The 17025-nt window shown below is 56.7% G+C and overlaps 5 protein-coding genes across 5 annotated transcripts; all 5 read left to right on the top strand.

The window, feature by feature from the left end:
- Window positions 1-111: 111 nt before the first annotated feature.
- Window positions 112-3681, top strand: LMXM_34_3570 (conserved hypothetical protein; the record flags this gene model as incomplete). Its single annotated transcript, XM_003879304.1, has 1 exon — window positions 112-3681. The coding sequence occupies one exon, from the start codon at window positions 112-114 to the stop codon at window positions 3679-3681; it is 3570 nt and encodes a 1189-aa protein (XP_003879353.1).
- A 2209-nt stretch (window positions 3682-5890) lies between these two features.
- On the top strand, window positions 5891-7009 carry LMXM_34_3560 (conserved hypothetical protein; the record flags this gene model as incomplete). The annotated part of the gene is made up of 1 exon (XM_003879303.1): window positions 5891-7009. The coding sequence occupies one exon, from the start codon at window positions 5891-5893 to the stop codon at window positions 7007-7009; it is 1119 nt and encodes a 372-aa protein (XP_003879352.1).
- A 1738-nt stretch (window positions 7010-8747) lies between these two features.
- LMXM_34_3550 (conserved hypothetical protein) lies at window positions 8748-10931 on the top strand (the record flags this gene model as incomplete). The annotated part of the gene is made up of 1 exon (XM_003879302.1): window positions 8748-10931. The coding sequence occupies one exon, from the start codon at window positions 8748-8750 to the stop codon at window positions 10929-10931; it is 2184 nt and encodes a 727-aa protein (XP_003879351.1).
- A 945-nt stretch (window positions 10932-11876) lies between these two features.
- LMXM_34_3540 (conserved hypothetical protein) lies at window positions 11877-12542 on the top strand (the record flags this gene model as incomplete). The annotated part of the gene is made up of 1 exon (XM_003879301.1): window positions 11877-12542. One exon carries the CDS (start codon window positions 11877-11879, stop codon window positions 12540-12542), a length of 666 nt encoding a protein of 221 aa, XP_003879350.1.
- An 842-nt stretch (window positions 12543-13384) lies between these two features.
- On the top strand, window positions 13385-14665 carry LMXM_34_3530 (hypothetical protein, unknown function; the record flags this gene model as incomplete). Its single annotated transcript, XM_003879300.1, has 1 exon — window positions 13385-14665. One exon carries the CDS (start codon window positions 13385-13387, stop codon window positions 14663-14665), a length of 1281 nt encoding a protein of 426 aa, XP_003879349.1.
- Between the last annotated feature and the right edge of the window lie 2360 nt (window positions 14666-17025).

Below are 17025 nucleotides of genomic sequence, written 5' to 3'. Positions count from 1 at the left end.
AAAGGTCAACACCACCGCTGTGCTTATCTCCAATCTGGAGAAAAAGAAAAAAAAGTGACGGCCGTCAAACTCCCCACCCGCGCACACCCGCTCGAGCATGCGTTTGTCGCCATGCGAAATCATTCGGATTCCGATGACGAGCCCATCTTCACGCCCATGCAGAACCTTTCCAGTAACCCGTCGGATGTGGGGGAAGCGGAGCTGCACCCGAAGGCTGTCGCGGCTGCCAACGCCAGTATAAGCACGAAGGACCCTTTGACATCTTCAAATGCGACGACGGTTGGGCACGAGAGCAAGTTCCCGCCACCACCGCTGCCTCTTGAGGCACCAGAGCCAGCGACGCCTGCCACAGTCATCGTAGCGGGGCCACCTGGTGCCAAATCGAAGTCGTTCTCGCTGCACAACGAACCGTCTCCCAAGCAGGCCGCGACCAGCATCCCCATAGCAACGTTGAGGGACGCCGCGAAGGCCGGTGCTGCGCCAGGCAAGGGGATCGCCAACAACATCGACTGCAGCAACTCCTTTGTCAAGGACGATGACCTCTCGCGTGATAGCTGCGGTATTCCACGCTACAATGTCCGGTACCCACATGGCGGCAGTGGCGGCCACGGTGACATCAGTGTGCCGTGGAACCTGCGCCCGCCCACGCGGCGCATCAAGTGCACCTTCTTCGACTTCCTACGCGCGCCTCAGTTTTGGCGTCAGTTTGAGTTTTCTATTCGCATAACGGCTCTGGGGGTGCTAGTGCCTGGCGCGCTGATCGCAGCGAAACTGCCTGGTAGCCCCTTCATATCTCCTTTCATGGTCTTCGCATCGACCTTGCTTGCGACGAAGCGGACGGCTGGCGAGGCCATCGCATACATTTTCATCTGGATTCGTGCCGGCTGCTTGTGGCTACCGCTGTCCGTCATCGCTGGTGCGCTGAGCCTCGGCCACCACTTTATTGGCTGGTGCATCTACTACTCCGCTATGCTGTTCATCATGGCCACCTTCACCGAGGACGTCGTGCGCCGTCTCTCTCTACTTCTCTTCAACAGCTGCACTGTTGGGCTCCTGATAAACAGCAACCGCGGTGCTGTCTTTCCGTGCCGTGTTATGGTGGATTGGTGCATTGGCACCGGACTTTGCGTCGTCGCCGCCTTCTTTCCCTACCCGCTGTTCTGCAAGCGTGAGGCACAGCGGCTTCTTCGCGACATCGGCCGCAACACCGCCACGGCGTACCGCGGCCTCGTCTACTCCTTCTGGAGTCCGTCCAATGTGGAGCGCAACATGGCAATGTCGAAGGTGCGGATCATGACCGGCTCCCTTGACGTGCTGCTGCCGTTGTTTGAGCATTACCAGAGCTTCTCCTTCTACGAGTTCTTATTCGAGCCTGCCGAAGTGCGGGAGATTCGTGCGCTCAAGTTTGCTCTGTGTGAGCGCCTGCGTATCAACCTCAGCAGCATGACACGTGTGCTGGATATGGTCGAGGCCAAGCCGAGCGCGATCGACGACTCCGACCGCTCCAAAGCGTTTGGCGAGCTACTGAACCCCCACCTCAACGCCGTTGCTGAGGTTTTCGACGAACTCTTGGACCTGCTCACCAAAGCCAAGACGCGCAAGGCTATCCTGGGCCTGCAAGAGCGTTTCCAGTACTTTGCCGACCGCACCGACGACTTACAGGACGCGTTCAAGCTGGCGCGTCGCACGATCTTCTATGAGTATACCTCTGGCATCTTGGAGGAGTTCGTTCCGCTTATGACTTTCTACCTCTTCACGGTGGTCTGCGTCCGCGACACCATCGACATCTTCCAGACAAAGATCAAGGCGTACCACCCAAGCGTCGTGAGCACTATCGAGCAGATTTGGATCAAGACGGCATGGGAACCGCTGAAGGAGAACCTGCACTTCCTCAAGAGGCTTTTCACGGAGTGGAACCGCCGCGAAGTCCAGCGTGTTGTCGAGGCCGCCAAGGTGAGCGCGGCGATGATTTTGACGATTGGTTTCTCCTACCTAATCAAGGTCGACAAGGACTCCTTCTCTGGTCCGAACATTATCGCCTTCGTCTCTGGCTCAAACCCGGTCGAGGCTGTGCAGCAGTCCATCGTGCGCCTGACCGGCTGCTTGCTGGGCACGGTGCTCGGCTTCTTCGCAGGTACTTACTCGGAGACCACGGTGCAGCGCATGGCCTCGCTGTGCGCCCTGATCTTCTTCGGTACGTTCCTGCGCTTCGACAAGGAGTACGGCATCATGGCCGTGTACGCTATGTTCGTTCTCATCCCGCTTATCTCGATTCCCGAGACGACGGTGGAGGACACGGTGTCGCGCATGAACCAGAACACGTTTGGCATCTTCATATACCTCCTCGTGAGCGTGCTGGTGCTGCCGCTGTCGCCAAGCCTTATCCTGCGCGCGAAGCGGAGCAACGTGCTGCGCTGCATGGCGTCGGTGGTCTCGAGCATGATGGACCTCTTCAGTCTGCCGCTGGTGAGCGACCCCGTCTTGAACAACCACTCCATCGCGGAGAATCACGAAAGAGAGGGTGAGCTGCTGCCGCAGAACGTGAGTGGCGAAGAGGGCCAATTGCCGGCACGCGGTGCGCTCACGAACCGCTCTCTGCATCTGCTGTCCAAGACGGATACCGCCATGGTGCAGATTGACAAGCAGCTGGTCGACCTTATGCGCCGTCTCAAGAGCACGAAGGAAATGATGAAGTTCGCACAGGACGAACGAACGCTCATCGAGGTTGACTACCCGATAAAGGCATGCGAGCAAACGTACCTGCACATGTATCGTATGACGATGCTTCTCCAGACAATGTGGATGAGCTGGAACGTCATTCGTAGCCAGCGCACGTATACAGAGGGCACGCGCCGGATGATGCACAACCTGCAGCCTGTGGCCCACGACGTTGCCGGTGCCTTCGAGCAGTTTGTAGACCTGATGTGCTACATGATGCGCGAGCCCTCGATCAACCTGGAGGGTGACATCATGAAGGCCGTCTTTGATCTGATTGAAGCCGCCAACGTGCTGCACAGTCGCAAGAGCCAGATTATGCTCATGCTCATCAACCAGTCGGTGCAAGACTACGCAGAGGAACACGATTCTGGTGACATCTCGGGCGGTGCTAGCGTTAAGATCTCGGATTCCGGCACTCACCAGCAGCCAGACCTCCGCGACTTGCAGGAGCGTGGGCAGAGGTCCACGAAAGAAGCTGCAACAGTGAGCACATCTGGTGAACACCCGAAGCTGCGCTCACAGCCGAACTCTCCTGGGCTCCGCCATTCACCTTGGCTCAGGAACGGCACCTCACGGCACAGCACGCACCCGTTCCCAGCCCTGACGCGTAGGCCTAGCATCCCGCGGGCCGCCACGTTCGACGGCTTATTCAATCACTTCACACCTCTCACCCCTGTTACGTCGCCCACGAATCAGGGCTACAACTTTCAGGTGCTTGCCTCGGAGCGCAATGTATCTGTGGTGCCGTACCTGCGCAAGACGGCCACAAAAGCGGCGTCAGAGCACAGCAGCCACCAAGCCAGCCCAGTGCATCTCCCGGCGACCTTTCAGTTTCCTTTGACGTCGGAGGACGTCGAGGGCCTGCACTCTTTCACGCTGTCAATGGAGATGTTCGCCAACGAAACGAAGTTGCTCATGGTCAGCATTGGCGCGATGCTTGACAATTTACGCTCTAAGCTGTGAGAAAGGACGGCCAGCCGCTTGAGGCGCGGTGGAGGAAGGGGAGAAGGACGAAGGATACCTGTCTCGCAGATACTGGCCTCTCCCCCAACTCTCCTCGAGCAGTGCCAGTCCCGTCTCTCCATCAAAAAGAACGGTCAACGTCGGCAAGAAAGGGCGACGACATACAAGAAGGGAACTCTGAAGGAGGGGCCGCGGACATCTGTGCGCCGACTTGACAACATCAGCATGAAACACGCTTAGTCCCCGAGGCAGGCACGGGGAGAGGTGCAGGAGAGGAAAGACGGAGGAGCTATGGGGGGAGGGGAGGGAAGGAGCGGTCGCATCGTCGTGTGTGGTGCCGCCGCCTTTTCTTTTGTCGACTCGCTCCCTCCCTTCGCCTCATGCGTTACATCTTTCATTTTTCTTTTTCTTTTCGCAGCCCTTTACAAGCAAGAAAGGGAAGAAAGCGGTGTTTGTCTTGTGTCCCCTCCCCTATTTCCCCTCAGCATGACGCACGTGCTCTGTGTGTTTCTTTTTTTCCCCATCCCCCCCCCATCCTCCGACTGTCTGGGTTGCTTTATCTTTTTGCTGGTGGTTTGCAGCTTGTATCTGAGTCTCTGTGTGTCCAGGGTGATGTTCAATTTTTTTTTCTATTTGGTGCGCATGTGTGCGTGCATCTTACGGCCACGATGATGTTTCTATTTCTGTCTGTCTGCATGCATGCTCGCCAGCGTGTTGACGGTGTTGTCTTGTGTTACGTTTGTGTGCGAAAGGAGCGGCTTGTGCGCTCGTGTGAGGAACTTTGTTTTGGGCTCTCAACGGACGGGATGAAGAGCAGCTGGAACACCAAGAATGGAGACGGTGGGGCTTTGATCTGGGAGGTCGATGAACATGAGGACGCAACTCGTGTTTCAGGGCTGTAGCTGCGCATCGGACTCTGCATCGAGTCCCAAACCTCAGCATGCTTGTCGTTTCTTGGGTGCGAGTGTGTGCCTTTGCAGACTCTTTTTTTCCCTCCAGCTGAGGTGTGATGGGGCGATTCGCACATTTTTGTTTCTCTTGAGGATATGTGTGGGCGTCCCCAGTATCATTTTTATTCCCATCTGCATCGGTCTTCTGTGCTTTGGTTGATGTCTAGAACGCCGCACATCCACCCACGTACATATCAATCTCGATCTGCTTCCCCCTCTGTCACCGTTCTCATGCGTTGCCTCCACGCATTCCGGTTTCTTCCCTTGACTTCCCCACCTTTGTACACGCAGCGCTCTTCCTGCGTTTGAGTACCGCACCCACCCTCTTACCGGAGCCGCACATGGACAGACCTTTACGCACATGACGCAGACCTTCAGGCGCTCGCCTGCTTCTCTTACATAGCACGAAACAACAAGAAAACAGAACAAAAAAAAGCACCAAAGACACCAATGAGCTAATGTTGTAGTCGCCACGGTTCCATTGTTCTCTTGCATGAATTTTTTTTCTTATGCTCCGATTCAGCTCGCTCCCTTTTCTCCTCCCCACTCACCCTCACCACCGTTCTTTTGTTCTTTTTTGGGGGGGGCACGGGGGCTTCTCCTTTTACTCCTCTGACGATGACGGGGCTATACCTCCCCGCGTGTTATCAGGGACCATGCGCCCCCACTGTGTATGGATGCCGAACCGCCCCCACTGCCCTATCCCTGCCCATGCCGAGCCACTGGTGGTGGCGACAGGGCCCAGCGCCTACGACGTGGTGAGGTGCGAGCAGCTTACCGCTACTACTGTCGGCGGCCGTGTCCTGGATGGCGTGACGTGTGGGCGATCGGCGGGGCGGGTGGTGGGCAGAGTTCGAGGCCGCGGCCGTGCTCATGTGACTGAGTCGGCGCATGGCGGCGACGCGCGTGTCTAGCGCTGCTTCGAGCAATGAGGTGTGGGGCCTGTGGCAGCCCGGGGGGTCGAGTGATGCTTCACTCATGCCGTATAGCTGAAAGGATGCGTTGAATGAATACCCTTGCATTCCACTTCTCGACGAATAAAAGAAAAAAAAGAAGGCACACGAACAGGCAGCGGGGACAGTCTGCACAGAACAAAAGTGTTAGTATCATTGCCATCGCATCTCTCATTCGGTTTTCTCTGCTGTATGCGTCGTCAAAACCGCGGCTGTCCATCCCCTCCCCTCCCCTCCTCTCCACACCACAATTGCGGCCCAACACCAAAGAGACGAAGCACGCAACACCCATCACGTGTGATTGAGATGCCGCCAGAAAAGGACTCTTCGTTGTTGGCGAACGTGCCGCCGACTTCATCCGACGGCGATGTAGCCGCGTGTACCGTGGAGGCCGACTTGGATCTGCCAAAAGACTGCTTTCTGTTTCCGAAGCAGAACGACGCCTTCCAGATCCCGTACTTTCTCTCGAGTTCCGAGGAGGTGGACAAAATTCGACCTCCTCCTGTCGTGAAGACGTGGGAGCAGCGCCGCGGAGAGCTGGAGGAAGGACAGAAACACAAGCTGGATGACTTCAAGAAGATGGTCGCCGCTGCGCCATGGTACGAGGAGGAGAAGTTCGACAATTGGCTCTGTCTCCGTTACCTTATAGCCCGCAGCTTCAACCTCAATGAAGCGTTCTCCATGCTGGAGAACACCGTAAAGTGGTGGAAGGAAACGGGGTCGGAGACGTGGCGGTGTGACGCCTGCATGGAGAACCCGAATCACCACATGGGCCAGTTCATTGGGTGGGACATGGAGCACCGCCCCGTCATGTTCATGTCGATGCGTTGGGGCCCGGAGCGCAAGAACCCGCTGCGGCACATGGTGTGCTCTTTCAACCACTTGATCCGCATGATGCCTGTCGGGGTCGAGAAGTGGGTCTGCCTGACGGACTTCGAAACGTACTCGCACCTGCAAGACGGCAAGCCGTCCGTAGGCATAGGCGTCATCCGCGTGATTCAGGATCACTACCCGGAGCGACTAGGCAAGATGGTGTGCATCAACCCGCCAAAGCTCTTCTCCTTGGTGTGGAAGCTCTTCCTTCCAGCGATTGACCCCGTCACTCGCACGAAGGTGGAGTTTCTGTGGACAGAGGCGCAGCCGAGCGTGTGTGAGGCGTTCCCGCGCCTGTTCCCGAAGCACCTTAGCCAGTATCTGAGCGACTCCTACGACCGCAGCAAGTACAACCTGCCAGCCACGCCGCTCGTGTGGCATCCACGGCCCGAGGGCTACCCCAAGAACTTCGAGGAGCGCAAGCATCAACTCAAGGCAATGAAGGAGAAGGAGAAAGGGGACAAGAAGGACGCGAAGAAGGCCGCGCACGACGCCAAAAAACGGGACAAGGAGGAGCAGCGCCGTCAACGGGACGAAAAGGCGCAGCCATAGCGAGGAGTCTCAGGGGTTCCCGTCGCGAACAGGAGCACCGCGGACATTCAGAGCGGGCCTACCCCGCTCCCTCAGGCACCGGCAACGCTAGCTCTCTAGTGCTGCAGCTGCTGAATCGACCTCGAAGGTGTGAGGTGAGGCTTAGACGCGGAGCGGGGGGCCACGGAACAAGGTGCGCGCGCTACTCAAGGGAAACACGGATCATGCGGTTTAGTCTGTCTGGGTCCCCTGCTCTATCTCCCCTTCCCACCTCTCCTCTCCCGCTGTTGTGTGCCGCACATCGAGCTCCGCCTTCCCTTTTTTTCGTTGGTTCGCGTCTTTCTCCACTGGTTCTTCCCGCATTAGAAGCGACATCTATGCCGATGGATGAGGGGAGGAAGGCGAATTTGGAGAGGAAGGGTGATGATTCCACAATTCTCATGCAGTCTCTGTGTGCGTCGTTTGTCCCCCCCCACACACACACACCCTCCCCTCAGCCACCATCTTCTCCCTATTTGTTGTTGTAATGACCTTGTGTTTTGCCTGCCTTGCTTCCTTCTCTTCCTTCTCCAACTCACCTCTGTTCTCCATGCGCGTTGTGTTGTATTCCACGTTAAAAAGTCCGAGATGTATCGACTCCTGCGAAGGCGTGCATGTGCGTGCCGCGTATCCACTTGCGTGGGAGGACAGTAAATGGAGATGTCGCTAAATTAGCTGAGTCGTCGGTAGCCCTATACGTTTGCACTTCTAGCCTCGTGTGGAGTTCCTCTGGTCGCTGCCGCTTTGTTTTCGTTGTTGTTGCTGTTTGCCCGCGATGTGATGGCCTCATCGCAGAAAAGATGAGAGAAGGCCGTCAAGGGGTGATGCCGCGGTCGCTCAGCGGTGCGTTGACCAGCCGAGGGTGTGAAGCTAAGGCGTGTCCGCTTCTCTCCCCCCTCTCCGCTCTGTGGTTTTCTCACGCACAGAGAGACGCATACCTAAACAGCCACACAAGCATCCTTTCCACTAAGTTCTACTTTTTCTCTCCTCCCCTCCCAGTCGTTGATTTCTTCGGTCCAGTCTCCTACCACTCGTTTGCGACTTCTGTTTCTCCTTGGCTCCTGCGTCGTGTCTCATGGGTGGCCCCGCTGTTCTGCACGCACGCACAGGCGTGCGTCCAGGTGTGTGAGAGAGAATGTCCGAGAGAAAGGAACGGGTAGGCGGAGAGACAGAGGGAACCAAAGGAATGTGTGTTAAGGGCGGATCAAGCGGGGAGGAGAGAAAACTAGGTACATGACATTCGAACGGCTGTATCCACAGCTGCTACAGCATCCCCCCCGAAGCATACCACAAAAGGCCTTGTTATCTCAAAGGTCACCCAATGCGCGCGCTATGCCACGGTGAACGCTCCAGCGTGCGGTTTATCGCGCCATCATGAAGGAGTCAGTGGAGGCCCTCCTGCTCTGTGGACATCATCCGTGGCGTTTCCTCTGTGAGGTTTTGACGCTTCGCTCTTTTTTTTACTTGCTGTCACGCTCATCAAGGACCCTGCACCTCCTCTTTTGGCTTCTGTTGCTCTGTTCTCACCATCGACGTGATCCGCTGACTCCTTCCAAGCTCGCATGTGCACGCCATCGCCACAAAGACGAGGTGGTGCTGGGAACAAGAAGAAAGTCTCACTCGGAGTGCCGCTTTTCATGCTGGCGGCGTGGGCCTTTTATGAAGCACACAAACGACAGAGGGTCAAGCAGAACAAAAACGCGTACCACTCTGACGCTTCATGTCCCACTACATCGAAGCCCGTCGCGATGATGAGCGCTTCACCGCGCGGCTGGAGGAGGTGAACAGGGAGATGGACGGTCTTCTTCTCAAGACGTCACGCACGCGGCACGAGCTTGACTGCTCGGCTGCGGAGGTCCACATGGGAGTGCCGTTGAACTTTCATCCGCACAATGTTCCTGGCCGCGTCCACCTCGCCCCGTCGGATCCCACCGGTGGCCTGCCCGGGCCGCTACCGGCGCGAGATGATCTCGCCCGAAATTTAGTGCTCGCTGAGCTCTCCCAGTGGTCGCGCTCGCATCTTCCGAGCCTCGTTGCCCGGGTCGTCGAGGACCAGGTGCAGCAGCAGCTGCTGAGCCTGCGAGACAGTGTAGAAGTCCGCGCCCGCCAAGCCAAAGTGGAGAAGGCAGCGAGGGACGCGGCCGAGCAGGTGCGCGTGCACCGAGCAGATATGCATGCTGCCTTTTTGGCCGTGCAGGAGGAGACGCAGCGCGCCATGGAGGAGCATCAGCGAACGGTAAAGCGCCAACTCGCGGCGTGGGGTGAGGAGTTGAGGCGTGTGCAAGAGGACGTGCTAGCACAGAAGCAGCAGAACGCCAACACCGGTGATCGGCAGGAACAACGGATCAGTGAGGCTCTTCAGCGGCAGCAGGCTCACGTGCAGGAGACGTTTGAGACGCTGGAGCACGAGCTGCAGCGTTGGCGGCAGACGACGAGCCGAGCGGTCCATAAGGAGGCAGAAGAGCTGCGTGCGCAGCATCACGCACTCGGGAATCATGTGGCACAGATACAGGGGATGATGACAAGTACGGCAGACATGGTGGCCCACTGCACGGCAGAGATGCAGCGCTTAATGGATCACGCGGTGAGCCGCAGCAGCGAAGTCCGCGTCTGTCGGCGTGATGTGAACCGACTTGAGATGCTCGTGCGATGCTATGCGCTCCAGACAGTGTTGCCTACGGGTGGTACAGGCAGCAGCGGCGCCAACGACAAGAGCACAGCGTCATCTGCCGCCCCCGTGGTGTTGAATAGGCTCACCCAAGAGATGGCTCGATTCTCGGACTCGCTGCACGCGATTGCGAGCCGCATCAATTACCTGGACTGTGACGTCCGACAGCTCGAGATGGCGGTTGCGCGCGGCACTACGGCTAGCTGTGGACAAGGCAGCTATCACGGCAGCATGCGAGTCATGGATGAGGAGAGCTTGTACGGTCGAAAATGTTCCTCTACGCGTCGTCCCAGCTACAGCCACCTTTCGAACGTCACGGAACTGCACGGGCATCTCGTCTCCGGCGGCTTCGCCAGCCCGCCCTCGCCGTTCGGGTACAATGAGAATGTCAACGTGAATCCCACTCGCAGCGGTGCCGCCGCAAACAAGTTCAGCGCCACGTGTGTTCCTCCGGTCTCCTCAACGCAGCCGGTCGGTGCGGGGGGTGCACCGGGAAGGAGACATTCTGGCGCTGCTGGCCTCGGTGTGCAGCCGTCCCTCACACCCCTCATGTCTGCTTCGCCGTCGCCCGCGACGCGTCAGCTACCGAGGTCTCGCCTCAGCAGCAGCAACTCGCGCTTCGAGGGTGAAGCCTGTGATTCCCATCCAATGCCTGCGGTGGTGGGCGAGGTGCACTCGGCGCCTAACGCGGAGGCCAAGGACGTGATCCTGCGAAGTGCGGCGGTTGAAGCCGGTTTGCAGCCACCGCCGCAGCACCGCGCCACGCCGGGAGGCATCATCCTAGTCGAAACAGGCGAGAGCGACACTCGGCGAGTTGTTGTGGCCAAGCCGACGGCGGCAAAGTCTGTTGTGCACAGTAGGTCTCTCCCTGACGTTTCGGTGGACGCGTCGCAAATTGTGAGAGAAGACGCACTGCATTCACTGACCCACCAGCGCAACGTTTCTTCATGCTCCGCCTCTACACTTTCCGCAGGCAACGTGGATGCCACTTTCCTGGTCAAAAGACCTCGCTCATCCCTTGCAGATAGCGAAGCAGTCTCAGTAGCCGAGGAGGATGCTTTTCTGAAGCACAGCGACTCAGACCACGCGGAAAGTCCGGTCGTGGCGACGCCGCACTCACCAGTGGATTCGTATGTGAGCGACACCCGAGAAGTAGCGCAGTACACACCCGCCCAAGCCAACGACTCGGAGAGCGAGCGTGACAATCAAGTGATCGTCCGCTCCGCCCTCGACTAGCTCCTTTGTGTTGAGGTGTGTAGGGGGTGGGGAGGTGGAGGTGAACCAGAGAAACCCGCAGCGCGGGTCTTGTGCTCTTCTGCCCTGAGGCTTTCCTGTGTTGGTGGTCTTCACCGCGCGTCCAGAGACAGGACGCGCTCACGTGCAACCCTTATGTATATTGAACTGCGACATCCTGCGTGAGTAGAAATTCTTTTCCTTTTTTTCTGCCAGACAGTTGGTGAGACGCGCGCGCATCTCTCGCGGTGTGGCACGCGCCCCCTTTTTCGCATGATCTTGGCTTTTTTCCCGTTGTCGTCCCTCTCCCTCTTTTTTGTCCATTTCACATGATCACTCGCACACATTTTTTTTTTCAGCTTCCACCCTTTAGAGACCGACGAGCAGCGCAGATGTGCATCACCTTCGGCTTAGCTAGACAAAGCATCGGGCCCCACTCCTGTTCCTCTCCCTCGTCCTTTGTTACACTTCATCCTATTCTTGTCCTTGTCATGCTCCCATATTTTTCAGCGTATGAGGGAAACAGAAAAGAAAAACGAAAACGGAAGCGCGCTCACGTTTTGGTGCATGTGTGTGTGTGTGCGAACGGAGCGTGCTTCACCTGGCGCGACACGCATACAGCACGGCGAGGAGGAAAACTGTGAAAAGACGACGACAACTTGTCTTTCTGTGATGCAGCGCCCTTGCGTCTTTTATCTCTGCTCTCTCGACTCTTGTGCCGCTATGAAGTATCACGCGACTGCCTCTGTGCCGACCTCTAACTGACGGTGCCACACCCCTCTATTTTTCCACCTCGTTTTCTTTAGTTTCGTAGAGTTGTGCATTACAGCATTCCACTGGAGCCCAGCCATTCGGCCAGCATACACTACAGCATACATACACCAGAGCGCCTCCCCCTTTCGTCAGAGACGTGTAGCCGTGGCAAAAACCAACAAACCACGCGCAACAATGTCCTCCGACGCCGTTGCAACAGGCTCCTCAGTAGGCAATGGTGAGACCAAGGCGCCTACCGCCAAGACCTCGGCTGTTCCGTTCGTGCGTGAAACGCGCAGCATCAAGATCCCGCATCACCGCTTTCCTCCACTCAAAAAGGTGTGGATGGAGGTGTACACGCCGATCGTGGAGCAGTGCAAGCTTGAAATCCGCATGAACCTCAAGACACGCAGTGTCGACCTCCGCACGTCGCCGTCCACGTCCACCGCCGAGGGCGATCAGAGCGCCACTGCGAGCAAAATCATGCTGCAGAAAGCAGAGGACTTTGTGAAAGCCGTCATTGCCGGCTTTGACGTGCGCGACGCCGTGGCGCTGCTGCGTATGGACGACGTGTACATTGAGGGTTTCGAAATCAAGGACGTGCGTGCCAACCTGCAGGGCGACAACTTGTCTCGCTGCATCGGCCGGATCAGCGGCTCGCACGGAAAGACAAAGTACACGATCGAAAACGTCACCCGTACCCGCATCGTGGTCGCCGACACAAAGATCTGGATCATGGGCACGACACAAAACATCCGTGTGGCACGGGACTCCATCTGCGATCTGATCCGCGGTAGTCCTGCCGCGAAGGTGTACACACGCATTCGTGCCGTCATGAACCGTGTCAACAACGCGTTCTAGTGCTTTATGCATGGCTGCGTGGCGCACCCTTCTGCCTTTCAACAAGAAACGAGCAAGGGGGAGGTGACCGTGCGGATGGGGGGTGGATGGGAACACAGGGGTTCCCCAGCTGAAGAGGCAGCGTCTGCGCACTCGAACCCCCCTCCTTCCGCGGATCCGTCTCTCCTCCCTCGTCCTCTTCAGCAACGACGTCTTCGCGTCGTTTTTTTTCTTGTGTGAGCGTACGAGTGGGTGCCGCGCTGATTTAAGTCATCGTGTAACGCGATTTGTGTGTGATGTACGCGTGCCTGCATGCGTATAGGAGAGTGGACATTCCTAAACCACGAAGGGCTCGAACAGGAGGCAAAGAGGGTAGATATTGGGCCTTGGAGGAAGCAGGAAATCCTGCGCGCGGTTACGTGGTTGGATGGTTGTAGCTGCTGTTGCCCTTTTGTGTACGTGCGTGTTTATCTTAACGGCTTCTTCTCGCACCCGGGGGGGGTGCGCGTGCAATGGCTGGCGTGGCCTGCTCCGTGGACGCAGCACGAGGTCCGCGGTACCTGAAAGGAGAACACGACCAAGTATACTTTCTTCTGTAACGTGATCCCCCACCGCCTGCACTACTCTCTTCTCTATCCTTTTTTTTTCTCACGTGTTTCTCTCTCCATCTGTATACGCCTTCCTCTTGTACTGTGCGGGTGGGTGAGGCAGCAGATCTCTCGTGCATCGGGCTCGCGCTTCTCTATTGCGGGTGCAGCAGTACAGTGGCTCCACGCACGCACACGCACACGCACACGTAGAAACATCTGCACATAGAGACATACCGATATCCTCGTCCCTTCGCCGATCAACGCAGCTGCCGGATGTCTGTCCGGAATGGAAGCACCGAAGAGGCAGCAGAGGCTCATGCAAGCGTTTTCTCGGCCGGAGCGACAAGTGCGTTGATGGACGCTACGACTGCTGCGTATGTCCAACATCATCATCTTGCCTCGATAACGCACTCCGTCGCGCGAATCCTCAGTGACATGGAAGGGGATCTTCTGAGCCGCCCACGGCATTGCAGGACTGGCGAATATGCGCCGCCAGAAGCAATGACCGCATCGGCTGACGCCACGCTCCCTCTTCAGTTGCTGCTGTCCTTCTTCATCAACCCATCCTCGTCTGCCAGCCACGGCGGGGTAAGCAAGTTCAGCTCCAAAGCCGTCTCTTGCTCACTCCCTGCACAGGACGCCGCAGGGGACGAAAGTGCGGCAGCGGCTGCGCGACCGCCGACCGCCTCCGACCTGAACGATTGTCTCTGGCCCGTGGACGCGGCCTTTGCCACAAAGGAGGACGCTGTGAAGGCAGACGTATGCCGCTGTATAGCGCTACACTTCGAGCGCTCTCTCACCGGCATTGGTCTTGTCCAATCCTTAGGGGGCCGTCTCCGCTGGGCCCACGTAGCGTCAGACCGCGACGGCGGCAGCGAGCGCCTCGGTGTGGCCCTCGCCCTAGATGTCTTTCGGTGTTGGAAGAAGGTGGTCGTACCACTGCTGCAGCGAATCAGCGCCCACGCATCTCGAGGTTTGGCCGCCGGCGTCGCCACCGTCGATGCATTGTTCGACTGCCTGGTGAAGGGGCCCGCGGCGGCTGCGGCGCCGAGCTCGAACGCTTCCTCGCCCTCGGTGGCGGCACTCACGTGCGAGGAGGCGGCCTACTGGTGCTTTGCGCTACTTCGCGGGTACTGTCAAGACTTTCCAGAGACTGTGTGGGCCTCCATACTGCGCGCTGCACAAGATGCAGCAGTGCAGCAGTGGAGCAGCAGTGCAGTAGGCCTTCCACCACTGCCCGGTGAAGCACTTCTGGTGCGCAGCTTCATTGCCCACCTGTCGTGCTCAGAAACCGACGCTCCCTGCGTCACGTCGGCCACCGCGCTGGAACCGCCGAAATACGACGACATCGTCGTCTCTCACATGTCTGCCGCCGTTGCAGAAGCCCGAGCTCGTGCCGAATCGTGGGTCTGGGACGAGGTCGAGCTCCTTCAGCGGACGTCTGCAGATGCGACAGTGTTGGACTCGTCGCTGTCGGCACTGCTGCGTGCCGATGGGTACTGGGCTGTGCTGATGCAGCCGTACACAGCCATGTTTGCTCAGTACTATATGTGATACTAGTGTTTGGTGACCCCACCAGCCGGCACAGATGTATCGAGGTGCCGCAGGTGAGGCAAGGACGCGAAAGGCGACCGCGCCCATGAAATAAGAAACACACAGAAGGAACGTACCCCAATAGACCGACAGGGGTGATCGGTGCCGCCACCGAAACAGCGCTAGCGATGTCGGGATGACCATTGGCACTAATGTGAGAATTAGAGGACGGTACTTTTCGAACGAACGGAAAGAGTGTTGCTGCCGCGCTGATTATGTGGATGCCTGGAAGTTGTGGCTGCTCGCCCCCTCCCCTGCCACTCCACCACCACCCTTCGTTCTCTCACATAAGCTTCCGTGCATCGCACAACCCGCTCTCTGTCGCTCTCTCTCCATCTCACACACTTGCCTACCATCTCATATTGCCTTCTCTCTTTCCTTTTTGTCGTCACTTGTGTGCACATTTGACGTTTGTTGCGTCATCGGTGTTTCGTGTGCATGCTGGGTACAACACACGTACGCCCATGTGTATCCCATTCACACCGTGACCAATGTACATCGCCTGCCTCGCTGCGTGCAAACGATACATCCATACCTAAATGCATATATCTATATCTATATATACATGCATATATACATATACACATCTATATATATATAACGGAAACCACTTCCACACGCCCTCCAAAAAAAAGTGTTAAAGCACTCTCCAGCTTCGGCTTCGGCTTCCTCAAGCGAACAGCAAAAAGAGAAACCCTCATATTACTCCTCTGCCCACCCGCTTTCCCTCTCCACTCGCACTCGACCCATCGCTCTTTCTTGTATCCACCACAGGAGCACACATCCCACACGCGTAACACACACACACACACACACTCTCGCTCCCCCCTCCGACCATTCTCTTTGCACTTACAGAGGATACGTGTGCCAGGGTGGCGCTGTTTCTCTTTCCATGTGTATATATGTATGCACGTACCGAATTGGGCTTATCTTCCCTACTATTTTGTAAGTCTCACCCCCTTTGCCTTGGCTTTACTCGACCACCACCACGTCTTTCGTTCTGCGCCTGCTGCAGTAGCTCAACGGTGACGCGTTTCCGGGAAAGCAAGGTAACCACGAAGCGAAAAAAAAAGAAAAGGAGAGGGAGAGAGCTAACAAGGCGTAAATCGACAAAACGCCTGGCGGGAAAAAAAAACACTCAGGCACACGAAAGCACCGCAGGGCCTTCGTCCCGTTGAGCCAAGGGACAAGAGACTGTGCGCATTTTGTTTTTCTCGTCGCTTTGGGTTTGTGTGAGAAAGAGCACCCTTTCTGCAGCTGTCTTGCTCTTGTTTTTGGTTTCACTTTCTCACTCTCCTCGGCGATCCAGCGCTTGACCTTTGTGTGTGTGTGTGAGATTGAGAGAGACAGCTTTGCCCATCTGTGAGTAAAGTGCTGTACTTCTTCACGTTCCCCACGCACACACCCGTCCGCTGCCCCCTCGTTCTCCTCGGGCGCATTGCATCACAAAAAAAAGGTGTTACAGAACACGAAGGAAAGACAAGCGTAAGCTTTCACGTAAACAAACCAACGAGTTGGCATCCCCTCACACAGGCCAACACGGTTTCGTACGCTTCTCCTCCTCACAAAAAAAACGAAAAGTTGGGCTTTCGTGTTACAACTACGCTTTCTTTTATTACGTTTTTCGTCTCTCCTGTTATCTTCGTGGTTTCGCGCGTTTTTCCCCCTCCTCGCCTCCATTTTTTTTCTCTTTCCTGTTGCGGCTGGCCTCCTTGTGTTTGTGTGCGCTGCTGCTTCTATTTGCTGCCACCTCTCCTGCCGCCGCTTGCTCTCGTGACCGTGCGCTACGGTGGTGGTGTAATATCTCTGCTCCTTTAGGCAAGTATATCCTTTTCTTTTTCTCTAGGGGAGGAGGGGTATTTTCCCTCGCTTTTGCTACCTTGTATCCCTGTTGCTTCGTTTTTTTTTCTCGAAGCGTTCTCTATATATCTATATCTATATTGGTGTGTGTGTGTGCGTTACGGTCCTCCTCGTTTGTCGCTTTTTTTCCCCGACGCACCTTTTTTTTAGTCTTCAAATAGCCAAGGTGTTGTGACAAAGAAGAATCGAAGAAACCGTATCTACAGAAAAAAGGGAGCGTCATCTAGTCTTTCTCCCCCTCCCTCCTCCTCTATTTTTTTTTCCTCCAGCCCCCACCCCCATTCTCTTCCCTTCTTTGGCCTAACACCGTCACCACCACTATTCTCCCCTCCCCCTCTCCTCCCTTTTTTCCCCCTTTTCGGTTTTTATTTTTTTGTTTCTTTCCGATCGTTTTGCGTTTCAACTGAGCTTTCAGCTCTCTCTCTCTTCAACGTATAGTGCCAGTGCCGTTCTTCTTCCGT

Source organism: Leishmania mexicana, chromosome 34, assembly GCF_000234665.1.
Source record: "Leishmania mexicana MHOM/GT/2001/U1103 complete genome, chromosome 34".
Taxonomy (NCBI): domain Eukaryota; phylum Euglenozoa; class Kinetoplastea; order Trypanosomatida; family Trypanosomatidae; genus Leishmania; species Leishmania mexicana.
Note: the sequence above shows the minus strand (reverse complement) of the source record. Positions and strands in the feature narration are given on the sequence as shown.